This window comes from Nilaparvata lugens, chromosome 3, assembly GCF_014356525.2.
Source record: "Nilaparvata lugens isolate BPH chromosome 3, ASM1435652v1, whole genome shotgun sequence".
Taxonomy (NCBI): domain Eukaryota; kingdom Metazoa; phylum Arthropoda; class Insecta; order Hemiptera; family Delphacidae; genus Nilaparvata; species Nilaparvata lugens.
In genome coordinates, this window is record NC_052506.1 from 76,507,258 (window position 1) to 76,528,556 (window position 21,299).

Consider the following 21,299-nt stretch of genomic DNA (forward strand, 5'->3'; position numbering starts at 1 on the left):
TGCAGAAAAACTTGTTGAATTTTAATCATGATTAAATGTCACGAGAACCAATAAGAGAAGGCTGTCTTGAAATGAAGGCTTCTCCGACTGGTTCTCATGGCATTCAATTAGGGTTAAAATTCAACAGGCTTTCGTGCAACCGAGTGAAGATATTTATATTTCTATTTTGATTTCATCTATTTATGTTCCAAAATTTCATGTAAAAATTTTTCCCTAGACCAGTACAAATTCAACTAGAGATTTTTCACAACCTTGAATAATATTGTGATACCACAATTAACAGTAAACTTGAATCTGTTTGGCTTAGGCCCGGTTGCACAACAGCCGGTTAAATTTTAACCGTGATTAATTTCACGAGAACCAATCAGAGAAGGCGTTTTTGAAAAGACTGCCTCTGTGATTGGTTCTCATGGAATTAATCATGGTTAAAATTTAACCGGCTGTTGTGCAACCGGCACTTGGATTTAGAAATTCTCATCAAACAAGCACAGTTCACTTCCATATTTCATCACCCTTCAAACAAAATTTCCCAATTTATAGTGACTATGTCCTAAATATTATAATAATTTGAATAGTATAATATTGATATTCACAATGATGTTTACAGAGGAAGTGAACGCTATGGCTCCTCTAATAGACACGGAGCTGGAGCGAGTGGACAAGAAGCATGCCGTGTTGACGCAGCTGTCGTCGAAGCTTGTCGAGTCGCTCAACATCTACTACACGCTCATGCGCGACCACCAATTCGCCAAGCAGCCCACTCTGCCCCCTCCCAGCCCTTTCCACCAATCACCAGCGCCTCCGCAGGTACACATATCATTCAAACTCATTGGGCCATATGAATAAAGTTGAATATTCGCTTATACTTCTAAAATATTGAGCATATGCTTCATTAATAAACGTGAGCAAAACCTTTTGCTCATGCTCATCAAAAAAATAGTTTGAGCATTTGCTCAAAAATCAAGCTTATGCTCAAAATTGTATGAATAAACTGGAGCATTTGCCCAACTTTTAAAGCGGATGCTTCAAAAAAAGGTGAGTCTAGTCTAGAGCAGCTTTTCACCTTTTGCTCATGGTAAAATGGCTGAAATAATTCGTGTGAGGAAGAGGAAACTATACCAGATACGATCACAGCCAATAGTTGAAATGAAGAGCGTTCTTATTATACTCCAACATTTTCTCTAAAACAGGCCGCAAACAGAATATCTGGTCCACTGTAGATCTTCCAGATCTCACACTGATTAGTCATTGCAATTAAGCCCGGTCCAGACGCTCAAGTTTACCATCAGTCTTTTACTCAAGCAAAAGACGGATGTAAAATTGCGTCCACACGTATCCGTCTTATGTCGTCCGTTTTCCTATTTTTGTGCTCACAAGCTCAGTTCGTCATCAACTATGGAAGAGCTAGTACTCTTTGACCACAAACCTAAGATTTGGTTAGTTGTATCTTCTTGGAATTTTGACTGTAGTTTGTCGATTCACGCTTATCGCTTGCTATTGATATTGATAACATAATATAGACATCAGAATTGGAACTGTTATGCCGGTGCCGATTGTCGAATAACCTAGAACTATTTCGGCGGGAATCCGTGTCAGCTGTTACACACCTGTTTTTGACAGCTCGTATAGTCTCGTCCTTTCGTTGCTATAGCAACCAATCAAGAACAGTCATTTCCATGATTCAACCTTGAAAATTGAGCGTAGACAAGGGTTGCTGTTGTACTGGTTATCGCATGCTGAAAGTGAAACTGACCTACGTATTCCGTACTATAGGCTTGTTATTCTGCTCGCACCCACCGATCAAAGCCAGTTAGAGAGCGCTCAATTCAAATAATTTTTTCGTATGTTATGTTTTTGAAAGACTTACGCTAACGGAGAAGTAATTTCTGTCATCATATTGAGTTGTTCTTTTTACTGTACATTTTTTTTGTACAATATGTCATTGATTGAGTTTTTTGAAACAAAAAAGAGGAATATAGGTATAAAAGTTAATGGTTTTAGCTATAGGAAAGACCGTGCATTATTGAATGGAAAGGTATCACGGCGTTGTCTCACGGTTGGCTGTTCTGCGACTGTAAAGACTGACAGTAAAATGGCAAAAATTATCGAATCTGCTGGAGCACACAATCATATGGGCTTTAATGCTGATATATATTCTGCAAGTTTGGAGAACATTTATAATAATTGTAATACGCCTACATCACAAGTTGGTTCGCCTGCTCCCCAGTGCACCCCAGAAAAATCGACGAGTTGTGAACATGGTGCATTATGTACGCCGAAAATGCATGATATGGGTGTCAACACACCAAATTTCAGAACAATTAATGTGGACGAATCACAAAGTATAAGGGAACTGGAAAATCTGCAGCAGAGGGATGATCTTATGACTTTCTCGAGTGAGTTGAAAAATGAGATTGAAAGGATGAAAGTTGAAATTCACACACAGATTACTGATCTCAATGAAATGATGAGGACGCTTAGAGAGGAGAATAGACATTTGTCTGAAAAAGTTATGTCGATGTCTGTTTCTATTGAAGCACTAGAGGCAGATATCTTAGCATTAAGGAATGAAAAGATTATGGTTGGAGAGGAGAGAGATAAGTGGAGAACACTTTATGATGAGTTGTATGCAAAGTCAAAACAGTGTGCTCAGTGTGTATCAATAACAACTAAGAGATAGTTTTCGCAAGAACGCTTTGGTATATGAGGCTAATAGCAAGATCAGTGTTAGAAATATTGCACAGAAAAAACAGCCAGTTAAAGAAGTGTCAACGGTTCAATCTCCTTATAAAATCAAGTTGCATCATTATGCTGACAGTCAAGGAAGAAATGTTAGAAACGATTTTATAAAGAAATGTAAGTGATATCTTCTTTCGTGAAATCAGGTGCCAAGTTTACCGACGTCCTGCCAGAAAAAAATAACAGAATTTGATCGAAACGGTGATCCAAGCTGGCTCTAATGATGTTAGTAAAAATGAAGCGAAAAACATTCTTGTGGCTCTACGAAGGAATCTGGCGGCTCTCTACAGAACCAATGTTATTGTATTTTCGATTCCGCGCCGTTATGACTTGGTGAAGTGGTCCTGTGTGAACGAGTTGATAACAGAAACTAATAGAGCAATGAGGAAGATTTACGAGTCAACTTTTCTCAAATTGTAATATCATAGACATAAGCAACATAGGTGAAAGATTCCATACATCGCATGGCATGCACCTGAATGGATATGGTAAAAAGTATGTATGTGATAAAATTATTTAGTGTGTGACAACCCATATTACAAGCTCTGAAGTATCTCCGCCAATTCCGCTTCATGGTTCTTTTTTAGTATAGATGACCGCACTGAATGGAACTGCCCGGACAGAATTGATTTGAATAATGAAATTGTTGGTGAAAGTAGTACTCATAAGAAAGTATGTTTTCTGAATCTACAGGGTATGTCTGGAAAATTGAACAATCTTACGCAAATGGCAGACCAGCAAAATTTCAGCGTTATGTGTTTTAGTGAGCACTGGCAGCGGAGTGATGCGCTAAAATATGAGATAATTGAAGGCTACGTTCTAGCATCTACCTATTGCAGGAAAACTCATGTAAGAGGAGGCGTGGCTGTTTACCTGAAACAAGACCTAGCATATGAGGAGATTGAGTTGGACTGGTTATGTGAGGAGCGGATATTTGAAGCAGGCGCAGTTAACCTTAAAGAATTGCGAGTGATTGTAGTGAGCTTGTACAGATCACCGTCGGGGGACCCGGTCTTTTTTTTACAAAAGTTAGAACAGCTCCTATTCTATCTTTTCAAACTAAAATAGGGATATATTTATTGGTGGAGACTTTAATGCGCATTTTGACGTGACAACTGATCAAGCCTGTGTGAAAAAATTTTAAAAACCTGTTGACAGAATTCAATATGCACTACATTAACAGCTTGCCAATACATGATAGTGCATGTTTAGATAATGTCATCACAACAATGGATCAACAGCACTATGATATAGAAATACTTGATTTTGATTTCTCTGATCACTCTGGAATTACTGTTACATTTGAGACAAAGTTTAGAAGAAGAAAAGAACCTGTTTTTAAAAGTTTAAGAAGAGATTTGTCTATGGAGAGAATTAGAGTGTTGGAACGGCGATTGATGTTGGTGAATTGGATGCAGATGCTGAAAGGGGAAGAAGATGCTCAATTGACATTCAATAAATTTTTTGAAGCCTTTTACAGAATATTCGATGAAATATGTCCCAAGAGGCCTTTGAGATTAAACGCTGAGAAGAGAAATAGGGTAGGCCTACATCAGGTCCATGGTTACCACTTTTCTTATAAAATAGTGCCAGAACCTTGAAGACATACAGATATCTCAACGGCAGGATGGATCTTGCTTTAAAAAGTGGGAATGAGTGGACTCGCCCACCCTCACCGCAAATAACACGGATAATTGCCTTCTGCAGCCTAATCAAAGGCAAGAAATGAGATATATAAGTGGATGCCCAGCACGAAATACCATACCCAAGTCTGGACTGCACAAATGCATAGTACATATTAGAGACAACATTACCGGGAAACAGATGCCTTATGTGATAGAATTTCCGCAGCATCAGAAAGAGAACCTGCTTCAGCTTCTTGATATGGAGCCTCCAAGTTAGAGTATCATCTAAAATTAACCCTAGGTACTTGATAGAATTGGTCCGGCAGACAACATCACAATTACAATTCCGCTGCCCCATCAAGCAATCCATATCATGATACCTGAGCGGGGTAGGGAGGTCAACCGAGGTAGACAAGGAAAAGCACATATACTTAGTTTTGTTCGAATTCAGAGCCAACCTGTTCATTCCAAACCACAAGCTAAGATCATTTAGATCTCTCTGCATCATATTGCACAAAATATGAGAATCCTTAGCAACATAAACCAGGGCTGTGTCATCAGCAAATGATGTAACACATCCCTTGAATTTATGGTTGAACAAGTCATTAATATAAACCAGAAATAGAACCGGGCCCAGTACAGATCCTTGGGGAACACCACAATTCAACAAAGTCAAAGTATTACTTTTTACTCCTTGCACTGTAACACATTGCTTTCTTCCACTCAGGTAAGAATGGAACCACTGGAGAATGTTTCCTCTAATTCCAGCCCTACGCAGTTTCTCCAGCAATATAGAGTGACAGACTGTGTCAAAGGCTTTTCTAATATCCAAGAAAAGGCCTGAGACCCTGCAGCCTTCTGGACTATTCAAACCTGTATAAATACCCTTCAAAAAGCAGTTCAATGCCATTTCGGTGCTTAAACCTTCCTGAAATCCAAACTGACATTCATGAATAAGTTTTGTCTTATCGAAAAATCTAATAAGGCGTTTCTTTACCAGTTTTTCAAAAATCTTTGAAAAAACTGAGAGAAGAGAGACTGGTCTAAAGTTACCTACATCATATTCATCACCACTTTTGTATATAGGTACAACCTTTGCAAATTTCAAATCAGAGGGAAACCTACCATTCATGATGCTACAATTAAATATATCGACTAGAACTGGAATAATAGGCACACATATTTCCTTGATGAGACGTGTCGAAAATTTATCTATTCCAGGGGACTTATGATCAGCTAAGGAATTGATCAAAGAACAGACTTCATAGTAGTGAATGGGCTCAAAGAAGAAGGATTTACTAGGTGTGTTATTTTTGAAAATATCATAATATAAAGCTGTAGCATCTTCACTGGGATTACAGATAGCATCAATTACATCTTTAGGTACATTTACAAAATATTCATTGAAAATATTAGCAATGGAGGGCAAGTCCCTAAACTCAATGCCATCCCTTTTAATAAAAGTTATGGATTTTTTCCTCGCTGAGGACATACCTGTTACATCATTTATAACTTTCCATTGCCTTTTAGCTGGCATCTGATTTATATTTTGATAATAGTATAACTGTCTTAGCATTATCAACTGAGACATTTAGTACGTTAATAAATGATTTAAACTTGAAGTCCACATCGTTACTTGCAAAAACACTGCTCCAGTCATAATCGAATAATAAAGCTCTAAGATATTCATAATTAATTATTTCCTTGGTTCCCGTCCTAACATAATTCTTGCTGGCAACTCTTGAAATAGATAATGACACAGCCCTGTGGTCGCTGACATGAGTCTCAAAGACACCACTTTTTACATTATGGGTACCAGATGACTTCAAAAAGACATGATCTATACAAGTTGCACTCTCGTTTGTAACTCTAGTTTCGAAATTTACCATAGATTCAAAGCCATAACTATACATTACCTCTAAATATTTATCTGTTTTAATACTAATATTATCCAACAAATTGATATTATATCTCCAATCAAAACTGTGTCCCCTGCTGGGAGAGAATTTAGAGCATTGTTGAGATTATCCAAAAATGAATCAAAGTCATAGCCATGCCATCTATACAAACAGAGTATTGATAAGAATAGTTACCAAGTGTAGCCCTAATTAAAACTGTGTCTGACCCCATGATATCGCAATCCAACCTCTTCACATTAACATTTTTTGTATTAACAAAAACAAGATTCCAGATGCCCTAGAATAGTTGCTACAGGCTATATAGGTGCTATAGCCATCTAAAGAATACATAGACGCTTCCTCAGGTGACTGCAACCAGACTTCAGACAATACAATTATATCCGGCATATACTTCCAACAACTCAAGTAGGACATAAAAACGTCATAATTACAATGTAAACTTCGAATATTCTGGTGAAAAATTATAAAATCATTTACATCTGTTAATAAACTATTATTCACTTCATTTATGTTGCTATAAAATCTAAAATCATTACCCATTTTCAATGCAAATAATAATCTCGTATCCTAAACACCATTGTAATTCAGAAACCATACAAAAAAAAAACAACTCCATGGACCATTCATACTCACACACGCACACTCAATCATCCAAAAAATAAAGAAATACATCTTGCCCGTAAGGGACGATCTAATTGAAAGAAAAATAAAAAGAAAAAGACATACCCAGAACTACCAAGTAGCTCAAGCTTTTCAAACCACTACACAATGCAAATAATCCACTAACGACAATTAATAAATCTACTCTTAAATTCAATAATCATCACTCAACAAAATTTTTAAAATTACTCGTGTGTATAATCACAAGAAGTGTAATTCAATTCAAATAAAAATGCTCGTTATAGCCACACCTAACATTTACTCGACAATCGACTGCAACCACTTAAGGAACTCTGAGTACCTATCTTATCAACAGATTGACTATCACTTGATACAGTAGCACCCTGCTATCACCAACAATGATAGCAATCAACAGATCGAGGAAACGAAATGATAGCTCAGAATCCATCGAGTTATCTCTATTGCAAAAGTTGCATAGCCCAGTGAATAATATCCACAGCTTCCTCACTACTGCAGCCTATCAACTCGAACTATTTATATCACGGTACTAATTCATTATAAATTCCAACAAAAGAAACAAATACCAATAAAGATCAATCAGTAGTCAATATCTACATCAATATTAGATCTATACATTCAGCCTTAATTCATAGTGAAATTGATTTAGAATAGAAAGTATATTCATTGGAAAATTAAAAACATATGATGATTAAACAAACAATAATTCATAATAGAAAGAAACGAAAGCAAAATAAATCACTTACAGTTCAGTCTGATTTTTAGGGCCTCGCAAACATTCGGTATTAAAAATTGATCAATCACCACTTATCCCATAGTAGCTAATAACTAGAGCTTGGGAAAGTTCAAATCAGCCATACTTTTAACAACAATTTGTGCTCCCCTCTCCTCCTTGCGAATTCGAACCCTCCCAGCTCGGTCTATCCACGCATCCTTGATTGCCCCACTCTTCTTGAGCTGACGAGCTGCACCCAGAAGTTTCCTCCTCGTAGCAGTGAGACTACGGTTTATGTACACAGGAGCCGGACCCTCCAGACCCTGAATCTGATGCCTCCTAAGGATGCCAGCCTTCCGTCTCCGTTCCATCAGTTCATCGGCGTCGTGACGCCTAACAAACTTGACTATGATTGCGGGGGGCGGGGGCGGTGTCGATTTTCCGTCGTTAGGCCTCACAGCGCGAATAGGCTCCAGTCGATGACAGGCATCCACCATCGCTGGAGTCACCTCGAAGCCCACGGCCCGTCCCACCTCAGCCACCGTCTCCAGAACGTCCTCTTTATCCTTCTCGGGGATCCCCTGGATTTCCAGCGTGTTTCTTCTGGAGTATTGCTCTTGCTCATCAAGCCGCTCCTCGGTGGATTGCAACCGCGCTTTAATTAATTTAATTTCACCTTCAAGAGAGTCAATAATTTTCTGTTGCCGATCGATTATTTCACTTGTTTGCTCACAATTTGACTAAGTTCATTCTGCTTATCCTGCCCTTTGTTTATAATATTTTTAGTTCATCCATGCTATCAAACAATTTCTTTTGTCCACTGTTTAATTCATCCAATGACTCCATCACGACACTATCGGAACGTTTTTTTAACGAAGCTGTATCAGGAGTCACAGTACCTTTCACTGGAGTAGAGTCAGTTTGCTGAAGTTTTGAAGCACGTTTACAGTCAGGGCAAGACCAAGACGGACCCTTTATTATATCTAAGTCTTGAGGTTTGATATTGAGACAAACACTATGAAAATACGTTTTACACTCCTTACAATACAGTTTATCGGCGGCAGAGCGACCAACCGGCTGCTCACACTTGCCACAAGCACTCATCCTTATTAAAATATTAATCAAAGTTCAAATACGATGCCAATGTAATTGTAATTCCACAAATTAATATTTTAGTGTAAAAAAAAAACTTGTCGTAACAATCACAGTTAGGTTAGAAACTCAAGCCTTTGGTAGTCCGTTGGGTAAAAGCTACGCTATAATCATGCCAGCGATAAGAGAGACAAACAACACAACCGCCTCGCTCAACTGTCTAATCAATACTCCCAAGAGGTCCCAAGAGGCCTTTGAGATTAAACGCTGAGAAGAGAAATGTAGCTAAGTCAGGCTGGTATACACCGAAACTGGCGGAATTGAAAGACAAAATGATGACTTTCCGCTCCATTTTTCTTATAAGACATAGCGATGATGCGCAACTGGCTTATAAAAGGAGTAAACAAATCTATAAACGGGAAATGAATAGAGCGAAGCTCTGTTTTAATGCCAACTGTATCGAAGAGTCGGGTAACAAATCAAAAGCTGCGTGGACTCTGGTGAACAAAGTGAGGAGTGGAGGATCAAAACGCACAAATATTGAGATTTCACCAGATGTTTTCAGCACGTATTACACATCATCCGTCCAGGAAGCAAAATCCGTCCACACATGAAGAATTCAAATGGACACAAGTGTAATGTGCTGATGTTTATAAGATTGTCATGGATATGAAAAACTCAAGAAGCAGGGACATTTTCGATTTATCCAACCACGTTTTGAAATGTGTAATCCAGTCTATTATTGTTCCATTGACTCACTTTATAAATTTGTGTCTACAACAAGGAGTTTTTCCAAGAAAACTCAAAATTTCGAGACTTGTACCTTTGTTTAAAAAAAATGGAGACAGACTTACACCAAAAAATTATAGGCCTATCTCCATAGTTCCAATTTTCGGAAAAATTTTAGAGCATTTTGTGAAGCTTCAGATATGTACCTACTTCGATAGTTATAATATTATAAGTGACTCTCAATTTGGTTATAGGGTGGGTAAAAGCACAACAGGGGCAGTTCTTACAATTATCGATCAAATAATAGAAGCTTTCGAGAATAAATGCCTTGCTCAGATGACTGCCTGTGACTTGAGCAAGGCTTTCGATTGTGTCGATCACTCAATACTCCTTCACAAGTTGAGTCACTTTGGAGTACGTGGTTTGTGTCTTGATTTTTTTTAGGTCATATCTGGAGAATAGATCACAAATAGTTGATGTCAATGGAAAACTTTTCTTATCTTAAATTTGGAGTACCACAAGGTTCTGTTCTGGGACCACTGTTGTTCCTTGTAATGATAAATGATCTACCCAAGTGTTTAACATCTTCTAAAACCATAATGTATGCTGATGACACTTCTTTCCTAACTATTGACAGAGATTTCCAAAATCTCAACAGAGTTGCTAATCAAACAATAGACAAGTCTAATTCATGGTTCAAAGCAAATGGTTTCCTCCTCAATGAATCCAAGACGCAAAATGCAATATTCACATTGAATAATAGACATGAATTGTCAAACAATTTTGTAAAAAAAAATCAAATTATTAGGAGTACAAATAGATTACCATCTGACTTGGAGTGATCATATTGATTTACTGTGCAGCAAGTTATCAAAGTCTATATATTTGTTGAAGACTCTAAAATATCATGTTCCATTCAACTATGTTTTAAATGTGTATTATGCTTTATTTCATTCCCACTTGAGTTATAGTGTTATTCTGTGGGGAAATTGTTCACGGGTGTCTAAATTTTTGGTTCTGCAAAAAAAGCGATAAGAATAGTAACTAACTCAAATGTGAGAGCTCACTGCAAACCGCTATTTGTCAAAACTATTTTTTTTAAGAGTCATGACTGTCATTTGTTTGTATATATATACGTTGCTTTTGTATATAAATTTGAAGGAAAGAAACCTTGATTGTAATATTAATGTGCACAATCATAATACGAGGAGCTATAGAAATGTACATATTCCTCAAGTAAGGCTATCAAGGACTTTGAGAAGCCATTTTAATGTGGGAATAAGACTTTTTAATCATTTGCCATCATATGTCAGAGATCTACCTTATCCTAGTTTCAGAAAGGCAATAAACAAATTCCTAAGTGACAACCCATTTTATAGTTTGACTGAGTTTTATGAAAACTCCTTCAATTAATGTTTGTCTTATAAAATACTGTATATTATAGGACCTACTATAGTATGTGTATAAGATTATATTTGTTATTTATGAGTTACCTAGATGGTATAAATTTGTATTGAGTGGGTCTCCACCCAAATTATTAATGTAATGTTTTTTTAAATTCTCTGATATTGTATAATGCAATTTTGTAATTGTTCTTTGACAAAAATAAATTATTTATTTATGTATTATTTTGTTTTGTGTGTAAAACATAGGAAGAAAGGTAGAGTTCATCGTTCACGTTGGAGTAGGGACTGGTTGTTAAAAAGACACAAATTTTCTCACGTTGCATTGCTTCGAGAATCGCAAGATGAATCTGAAAATATGTTTATAATTTTGTTTATATGTTCCTCATTTACGGTGAAACGCGGCAATAGATTTTCATGAAATTTGACAGGTATGTTATGTTCCTCTTTAAATTGCGCGTCGACGTATATAAAAGGTTTTTTGAAATTTTGCATTTTAAGGATAATACAAAAGGAAAAGAAGTCTCTTTCGAACGCCAATATTACCGTGAAAATCAGACTATAGTCATCATAAATCAGCTGTCGAGTGGATTATTACTTGCATGCAATTAATATCCCATTGTAATTTTGTAAAAAATTAGCTGCCGTGTGGACTATTAATTGCAATCAATGAGGCATGCAATATTGATAACTCGATGTAGCTTATTATTTTTTCTCCCGACTTTTCTCTGCTTTCAACTCGGTAAGCTTTTAATAATTTAGCATAGTTGTTTGAAACAAATTATTAGCATTCTAATGCTAATAATTATTTTTAATATTAATAATTATTGTCAATACAACTAAAACCATAATATCAACATCAAATTCTGAGAGTAACATGAGAATCAAGAAAGAAAAAAAGCGTTATATAAAATCGATAAAAAAACTTGCTTATTTTCAAGTACTAGCAAGGCATTTTATTAATTTGAGGGCGCTGAATCCGAATCTGAAATCACAATTTCTCTATCTCCATTTTTACGCGATTTAGGTTTTAGTGGATAGGCAAAAGACTGACGGTTTGATGGAAAAAGATTCCCGGCCGATACATTTTAAGTTTGACGACTTAAGCTTGAAGACCCATCCGTTTTACCGTCCAGACGCAACGACTTATGTGTTCCGACTTTTGCTTGAGCAAAAGACTGAAGCTAAACTTGAGCGTCTGGACCGGGCTTTAGACATGTCTTCATAAGCAACTATGTGAAGTATTATGACTCAACGTGTCTAATCATGTCTTGTCTTGTCTTGACTAACTGGTGTGCGCCTAGCCTAACCTTTCACTATTAAAACAAAGTAAGACGAATCAGCTGATAAAAAATCTTGAAAATACGTGATAATTTGCTCTAGAGTTCAGAAGTACGAGGCATGTTTTTAAAGTAAGTACCGTTTTGCGATTCCGACGCCGTAGTGCTACGGTCAGCGTTCCACGCATGCGTGCTGGTTACCTACATCTCTTGTCTACGCTCTGACGCCAGTCTGATTCTTCATTGTATACGATTTTTACTGAGTATTTGAGATGCCTCCGACAATCGTTAGTCCCACTGTTTGTAAAGTACGGGCTGTTATACGATTTCTTAGTGCTAAAGGCGTAAAACCGATCGATATTCATCGTGAGATCTGTGAAGTTTACGGACAAAACATTATGAGTGATGGAATGGTAAGGAGGTGAGAGGATTTAAAGATGGCCGCACAAAGGTGCATGACATTGCCCGTCCACATGTGGCTAATCGGACCAAAGATCTCCTCAAATCTTTATCAAGTCTTACTCCATACAGCCCTGATCTGGCACCCAGCGACTACCATTTGTTCCTGCACTTGAAGAAACACCTAGGTGGTGAGCGTCTGCAAGACGATAATGAAGTCAAAACATTTGTGACACAGTGGTTAACAAGTCAGGCGGCAGAATTTTATGAGGAGGGTATCAAAAAACTGGTGCCACGTTATGACAAGTGCGTCAATATTTACGGAAATTATGTTGAAAAGTAGAGTAAGGTACAGGCTTTCACGTAAAAATAAAATTATTGCGATATCTTTACACGTCTTTTTTAAATTTTTTCAGTGTTTATAGAAGCCAAGGAGAGTGGTCGTTCTTTTCGTAGCTCCGTTATCTGTTGGTAGATAAAGTGGAAGTTACTTTCTTACTTTCGTTTCTATTTCAATGCTGTTTGTTCGCGTAAACATGCATAAATACTGATTTTCTTCTTCTTGTGTGTTGGACCCACTTTATTAATTACGTGAGTAGATTGATAACAATTAAATTATTTTTCGTTCTTGTTGTGTGCGTGCTCCCTTATATTAACTGTTAATATGGCTGACTGCTGTAAATGTAATTCAAGTTTTGCTAATGCTGGAGAAAGCATTAAGTGTAATAAATGTGCGGGTCTGTTTCACGCGAGTTGTACAAGACTTGGAACAATTGATAAGTTCAAAAAGATGAATTCTCAAGCAAGATCAGCCTGGAAGTGTGATGAGTGTATTAACGGTCCTGATAATACTAGTATAGACGCCAAGTTGAATAAAATATTGGACTCTATTACCGAACTGCGTACTGAGCTTATCAATTTGTTTGAGCCTAAGATTGTTGCACTTAGAACTGACGTCGATTCTTTGAAAAAGTCCAGTGAAGAAACCAAATCAAAATTTGAAAAACTCTCTGCGGATCACGATGAGAAGTGTATCAAGTTGGAAACGGCCATTGCAGAGCTTGAAAAAAGCAATTCCCAGCTACGAGAGGAGGTTAATTTTCTACAGCAGAGGTCGAGGATTGAAAACTTAGAAATTGGGGGTTACCACGAACTGAAAAGGAAAACATTTATGAAATATTGGGGGCTGTTGCTAAGTTGATCGGGGTCTCATTTAAACAGGAGGACATTGCTATAGCTCATAGAGTGCCAAACGCTAGGGGTGGTAGTAATATCATCGTTAAATTTGTTGCAAGAAGAGTAAAGTTTTCGTGGCTTGAAGCGGCGAAAAAGAAAAAAGATATTAATGCAATCGATCTTGGTTTGGGGCTCCCTGGATCTTCTATATACATCAACGATCATCTGTCTCCTTACAACAAACAGCTTCTTGGAAAGGCTAAGGAATTGAAGAAAAGGGGAAAACTGGAATTTGTTTGGGTCAAGAGTGGAAAAATTTTCGTTAGGAAGGATGCTGCGTCCCCAGCCAAGCAAATAGTGCGAGAGGCTTCTTTGGAAAAGCTTAGTCAAGGATAAAGTTGTTTGAGTGTACTGAAAATGATAAACTGTGAGTAAGAACATTATGAAGTTATTTATTTTTCCTTCCATTAAGACTATGATATGTTGGTTCATTTATTTGTAAATCGGTAGTTTGAACTATAGTTGCTTTGAGTCCTCGAGGGGGAGGTGTTTCTGTTGTCATTATTTTTTTTTCATTGAAATGTTAAGGAATCTTTTTTTATTGGTTTTCGTATATTTGTTTCTTCAACTCTAATTCAGGTTGTTGCTGTTCTAAGTACTTTATTCATAAAATGAGAGTTTTATTTTAGGTATTATTGATTTTGAATATATATTTATAATTATGCTTATCACCTCTCGATCCCTTTCTAAAAGATAAAATGTATACATTGCATTTTTTGGTCATTCTCTCATTCCGGTCGTATATTGACAAAATACTTTTCAACTGAGTTTTATTCTAATAATAAATTAAACACAACACCTTAGTCTGTGTGCTGATTACAGGTGAAAGAGAACTTTAACGCCAATATTCAGTGGTGAATCTTATGATATCATAAATAGACAAGTAGGTCTTATAAATGAATTTATTATAATTAAATAGGCAAATGGATTACGATATCACTAGATAGATGGTGTAACTTATAATTTTTAATTTTATTATTATTGTTCTCAACGTTATCAAAGCAGTATCGTGTTTTTTTTATGTGATGTTTCTCCATGCGAATTAGTCATTTTAGGTCCTTCCTAGTAGTTTTGTTCAGTACTACATATAGTGTATTATTTTTTAATTTGAATTTATATTCTTAATCTGTAATTAATTATAGTGAGTTGAATTACTATGATAATCTATGAATGATATGTTAATATATCTAAATTTATTGTGGGTTCCTACACGCTAGTTGAGGAGAATCAATTTCTCTATTTTCTATTTCTTGTTATCTTTTTTATCTTTCATTTTCGTTTTCTTCCCATATATGCTCTTTTCTATCTCTTTTTTTAATTGTGTGTATGCGAGTGTGAATGAAGTTCCAATGAAGCCATGTGAAATCTATACTGATTTTCAATTCCTGATATGCCACCTAGTCATTAATATAAAATTTTGTATATTATATCCTATCAATTATGATGGAGGATGAAAATATATGTGTTCTATTGAGCTCTGTTGATGAAGTTAATGATTCACATATTTCATCAAGTCATAATTTTACGATCCTTCATCAAAACATTCAAGGGATTAGCAGCAATTTTGATAAGTTTGTTACATATATTAACTGCTGGAAAGTGAGGCCAGCGATAATAGCACTGACTGAGGTGTGGTTGGATACAGATGAGCAGGTGTCACAGTATTTTATTGATGGCTATGAATCATGTTCAAGTGTTTCTTCTTTCACGAGAGCCACTGGCTTGGTTGTTTATTATTCCACTGAATTAGTTGGTTTCAACTGCAGTGTGACGGAATGTAGGGTGGAGGGTGCGGATATTCTTTATCTTCATTGCACCTTATCAAACTACAAATTCAATCTCATTGTGCTTTATCGATGGCATGGCTTTGAATGCGATAGATTTCTTACTAGTCTTGATTCTATTTTAAACGTTCCTTCTGCCTGTGACACTGTTATAATAGGTGACGTCAATATCAACATTTTGGGGTCTGGTGATAACAAAGTTGATGATTATTTAGAAATACTTAGCTATTACGGCTTCGAATCAATAATAGATATACCTACCAGAGTGACTGAGACCACATCATCCTGCATTGATCACGTATTTATCAGATCTCGAAATTTTTCTCATTTTGTAAAATGCGCAGTTATTGAGGATTTAATTGGCGATCATAGAGCTGTTTCATTGACAATTCGAGCTAACTTAGAGAATAACTTAAGGAACTCTTGTCAAGATAAATATAAAATAGATTTTGATAAACTGAATAATTTCCTGCTGTCCCATGATTGGGGTGATGTTTTATTCAGTAATGATGTCAACTATAAATTTGATAAATTTCTTGAAGTCTTTGAAAATTACATTGCGTGTTCAAAAGTGAGAGTCGAATCTCAAATAAATTCAACAAATTTAAAGAAGCTTAAACCATGGATAACTGATGGTCTATGTGCAGCAATCCACTCGCGCGATAAATTATTTAAAAAAATGAAAGCTAACCCAGAAAACCTAAGGATAAAAAATAATTTAAAAACTTATTCTAGAAAAATAAAAAATTGGATTAAAATTCAAAAACAAAAGTATTATTCTACATTAGATCAAATGCCCCCTCGGAAAAAATGGCTAGTTCTAAATAAACTGTGTGGAAATCCGAGAAAAACTAGATCTCATGATGAATTGAAAATAGAACACAGGAATGAAATTGTAACGGATCCAAAAACAATAGCAAATCTATTTAATGATTTTTTTGTTAACATTGGCAGAGACGTTTTAGCTACTTCTTATGGTGCAGCTGATAATGAAAATGACTATCATAACACCTTCAAGGAAAGAAACCATCAAGCGTCTATGTTTTTTGAAGCTGTCACCTATGATGAACTGTTAATTTACATAAAACAATTAAAAAATGGTACTTCTTCTGGAGATGATCTTATATCTTCTAGAATTTTGAAGGAGGTTGCTCTGACCATTGTTCCCATTCTAGTTGATATTTTCAATTGCAGTCTATCTACAGGAATATTTCCTTCTGGGATGAAGCTAGCAAGAGTGGTGCCAATCTACAAATCCGGTTCTAGATTTAAGTTGAACAATTATAGACCTATATCTCTGCTGTCTGTCTTCTCAAAGATATTGGAAAAGATAGTGAAAAGAAGACTTCTCAATTTCCTCAACTCATATAACTTTTTCTATAATAAACAGTTTGGCTTTCGTGAACGCATGAATACTGAAATGGCTCTTGAAAGATTCATGTCGGTTGTTTTCTGTGGCTTCAACTTCAGGCCAGCGCGCTGTGTTGCAGGACTGTTTTTGGACATCAGAAAGGCATTTGACACGGTTAACCATTCAATCTTGTTGAATAAATTATCTAAGGCTGGTATCAGGGGCATGGTTCTGGATTGGTTCTCTTCATATTTGAAGGACAGGCAGCAATATGTATCTATTGGGAGAGTGAAGAGTGAGGTTCAGGGAGTGGACTGTGGTGTACCACAGGGTTCCGTCCTTGGACCAATCTTGTTTCTCATCTTATAAATGATCTCTATTCGTGTGAGTTCAATGGTATGCCTGTGTCCTTTGCAGATGACACTGCCTTGGCATATTGTGGACTGGATGGCCCCAACTTAGAGAGAATGATGCAGGATGATTTGGATAAGCTATTGCTTTGGTTCAGGCACAATAGAATACAGCTCAATCTTACAAAAACAAAATATATATTGTTCACATTAACAACACCATGGACACTGCCTTCTGCACTGAAGTTTCATGGTGCCTGTGATCGGAATGACTGTGACTGTGAGGTCGTTGGTCAGACCAATGCCATTAAATATTTAGGTGTGATTGTTGATGAAAAGCTTAACTGGTCTCAGCATATATCTATCATAAAAAACTATCTGTTACTCGTCCTGCGAAAATTCTATTTCTTGAATAAATTTCTCCCTTTAAATGTTCTTAGGCAGTTATATTTTGCATTTGTTGATCCAAAAATAAGTTATGGTATTAATTGTTGGGGCTCCACCTATATTTGTCACTTGAAGCCATTGATAACGGTGCAGAAATCGATAGTCCGTGTTATAAATAGAAAGGGTAGATATGAACATTCTTTTCCTCTATTTCAGTGCCTTGGATGTTTGCCTCTTAGATATATGTATGTGTTTAAGGTCCTGTATATGTTCTTTGTAATGTCTGGAAACGGTGGTCATACGTTGCTCAGGGATGTTCCCAGCTATCAAACTAGGAGAGTGACAGCTGATTTACTGAGACTTCCCAAATCGTATACCACTTGTTTCCAGAAATCGTTTGTATTTCTTGGCCCCAAGTTTTTTAATAACATCCCAATTGAAATCAAGAGGCTTCAAAATCAACTTGTTTTCAAAAAAATAATTCTTAGATGGCTCAGAGGTCTTATGCCTGACCATTTAGAATCCTTATTCAATGTTATTTCGTAGTTAAAATGTAATTTTGGTGGCTGGCAATAAGCATTAGTAAGATGAGCTGTTATTGGAAAGTGTGCAAGGTGTGTGAATGTGAGAGTGAATGGTTGCTAGTCTTTTCTTTTTCTTTCTCCTTTTATTCATGCTTTTAAAATTAGTTGAAGTGATATTCATTCCTGCTTGCAAACGTGGAGTATTGTATACTTCCAGCAGGTAGTATTTTTTATTCCGATTCACAAATTTACCGTATATCTAATAAAACATACCAGTATTTATTTTATTAATCTTCCATTAATTATTTTTTATCTTACTGAGCTGAGTGTTTTGTTTTTCTTATTGATTCTGAATGTGAATATTGTGAGTTTGAATAAATAAAATTTGAATTTGAATTTGAAATTCCAAAACGGTTCTTACTTAAAAAACATGCCTCGTATAAGGTAAGAGTATAAGGTGAAGCTTATACATATTAAAATGAGCAAATGCTCATTCTTCTTCCTAATGCTCATGAGCAAAACCTTATGCTCTATGCTCATACTCATGAGCATATGCTCAGTTTTTATTCATACGACCCATTGGCTAACACAGCACATACTAATAACAAACAACCATCCTGCAGTTCGACGCTAGGTTTTTTAATCTATAAAAATTACATTTTTAAGGGAAAATATCGCCGAGTACTTTGTTGCCTACTTCCATAGAGAGTTAATTTATAGAGTGAGTTTCACCGATCATTTTTGATGTGTAAACGTTCATATTCTCAATTAGTGCTGAATGTCTGTTACCATTTTTGCAGGGTTTTAACGGCCCAGTAACATATTCACTTCCTCCGGAGCAGTACATGATGGGTCCCCCTCCCCCGGGGCCGCAGTACCCTTCCATGGGACCACAGTCGCTGCCACCTAATCAGCAGATGTCATTCCCTCAAAGGTAATTGACCGAGCGAAGTGAGCTCTAACATTCAAGTCGACGGTTTTGTATTTTTCTTTATGTTTCTATGTTTGTTCCGCATATACGGCGAAATATTTATATTTAAATATTCATATTTTAATGCTCATTTTTGAATTGCGCGTCGACATATATGTAATTTTTTTTTGAAATTTTACATTTCCTCAGTACTCCAATATTACTGTAAAAATCAGACTACTGAATTATTCATAATCAATAAGATATCGAGTCGATTATTAATTGCATGCGGTGACGCATGCAATTAACTCAAAGTAACATAATATTTTCACTCGACCTTTCTCTGCTTTCAACTTGGGCTGACCAGCTGACAGTGTGTCTTCTTGAAAATAAGCTTTTGGTGATAGTTGTTTACAACAGATTTTTAGCATTGTCGAATAGCCAACCCAATTAGCCATTGGCCGTTTTCACACTGATATCTCGCCGACACGACAAGACAGAATTCATTCTGATGGACAGTATTAGAAGAGGCTATGGTTTATAACGAGGTCTACTGTTCACAGAACTGCTAGTATTTCAATTCAAAAATCAATTTTTGCTGTCTTGGCTACATGGCTAACCCTATGTCAAATCAAGCAATGTTCAATGGCTCGATATAGAAGCAATTATTTTATTATTTATATTATTATTGTGGCATTTGGGAATAATTATTGTATCAATTTGAAATCAAGACTATTCTACTACCTCGAATGTCATTACAATATCCATCTCGAAAAGAGATAATTTGGTTAGTTATAATTTTATGTTTGTCACATAAAGCATAATTCAACTTGAGACAGCCTTGGCTTTAATTGCAGAGGTCCTCTTGAAGGGAGTGTCTAAACATATTGCTGTAATAGCAAGATAATCTCATAACGATGATGATTCTGAGCTTATACGATTTGATTAAGTAAACACATCTTGTAAGCTGTAGCTCAACCTTGTAACCTCATAAACCACATCTTGCATTGAAATGAAGCTCCAACAATATAGAAAATCACCAACTACTACTCTGAAATATATACTTGACTCAGAAATGGTGAAGAACTTCTCCATAAGAAAGAACAAAAATAATATTGTCTATGATGATTTTTATTTCCACAAAACCGAAGTTATAATAATTCTCATGACATCATTTTCAGTGGTAATTGAGCCTAAACGTTAGACTAGACTACTTGTAGGCTTTAACATCTTTGACCATCATACAGAGTGGAGTGAGAGGTTGTGAATGAAACTCCTACATAAATTCGCTCCTGAGTTTTGGAAGATTTTGTGTTATAAATAGTCACGGATAAGTACAAATTTTGTGTTAATTTCATTATTAATTGTTTCTTGATCACGTTTTATCATTTTGTTTTAGATTTTAATTCTTAATTCTATTTTAATAAGCCAAACACCGTTTAGAGGTTAGTTTGAGGTTAGGTTTTCGAGATTTAAAAATAAACATAGATAGTTTACTTGACTAAAATTATAACCAAATTAAAATCCTATCATTTATAAATCAATTATTATTATTGCAAGTAATATAAATTCTTAGATAGGAAGATGAGCTCAAGTAGAACACCGAAGGTTAGTAATAGAAATGTACACATAGCGGGAGTACTTACGCGTTCCCAAAACCAAAATTCAAAAACGCCAAAACCAAAAACCTCAGTTCTTCAAACTACTTTAGCCGAAAAAGTTGCTCAACTACAAAGTAGCCACACTAATTTAAAAAACAATTAGAAGTAACTCTAAAAACGTCTGAGGAAGAAAGGTTAGGGATGGTAGAGTTCTGCTACTGACGTCCAGTCATGGACGTGATTGCAGTGATCTCCTTGATAAAAGATTAAAAATAAATTTGATGTCCAATGTTTTTTCAAGCCAAGTGCATCAATTAATGCAGTTGTAGAGTCAGCTAGGGAACAAACTAAAGACTTTGATGAAAATGACTATCTAATTGTACTGGGTGGCTCAAATAATATAAATGAACCTAACTTGAATCATCTTCCTCAAGTAACAGAAAAAATCAAGGAAATTGTGCCACTCAGCAAAAAAACAAACTTAATAATAAGTACTATTCCTAATAGGTTTGATAGGCCAGAATTAAATGAAGCAATCAATTCGACAAACAAATCAATCCATAATACAATCAACAGCCTAAAAAATAAGAATTCTAAACAACTGGGGATTTGTTTT

At 36.0% G+C, this 21,299-nt stretch overlaps 1 protein-coding gene and 1 long non-coding RNA gene across 3 annotated transcripts in view; both read left to right on the forward strand.

Moving 5' to 3' along the window:
• The window catches only part of LOC111049647 (signal transducing adapter molecule 1), a 41,316-nt gene that overhangs the window by 13,955 nt on the left and 6,062 nt on the right, over positions 1 to 21,299 (forward strand). For both annotated transcript variants that reach the window (XR_005570910.1, XM_022335779.2), the window contains 2 exons: positions 608 to 807; positions 18,973 to 19,106. Coding sequence is in view for 1 of the 2 variants with exons in the window: in XM_022335779.2 (XP_022191471.2) it covers positions 608 to 807; positions 18,973 to 19,106 (334 nt within the window). In the remaining variant the exon portion in view is untranslated. The remainder of the gene's footprint in view (positions 1 to 607; positions 808 to 18,972; positions 19,107 to 21,299) is intronic.
• On the forward strand, positions 4,154 to 9,055 carry LOC120350580. Its single transcript, XR_005570911.1, has 2 exons — positions 4,154 to 4,236; positions 8,970 to 9,055. It is a non-coding gene; the product is annotated as an uncharacterized LOC120350580 (long non-coding RNA).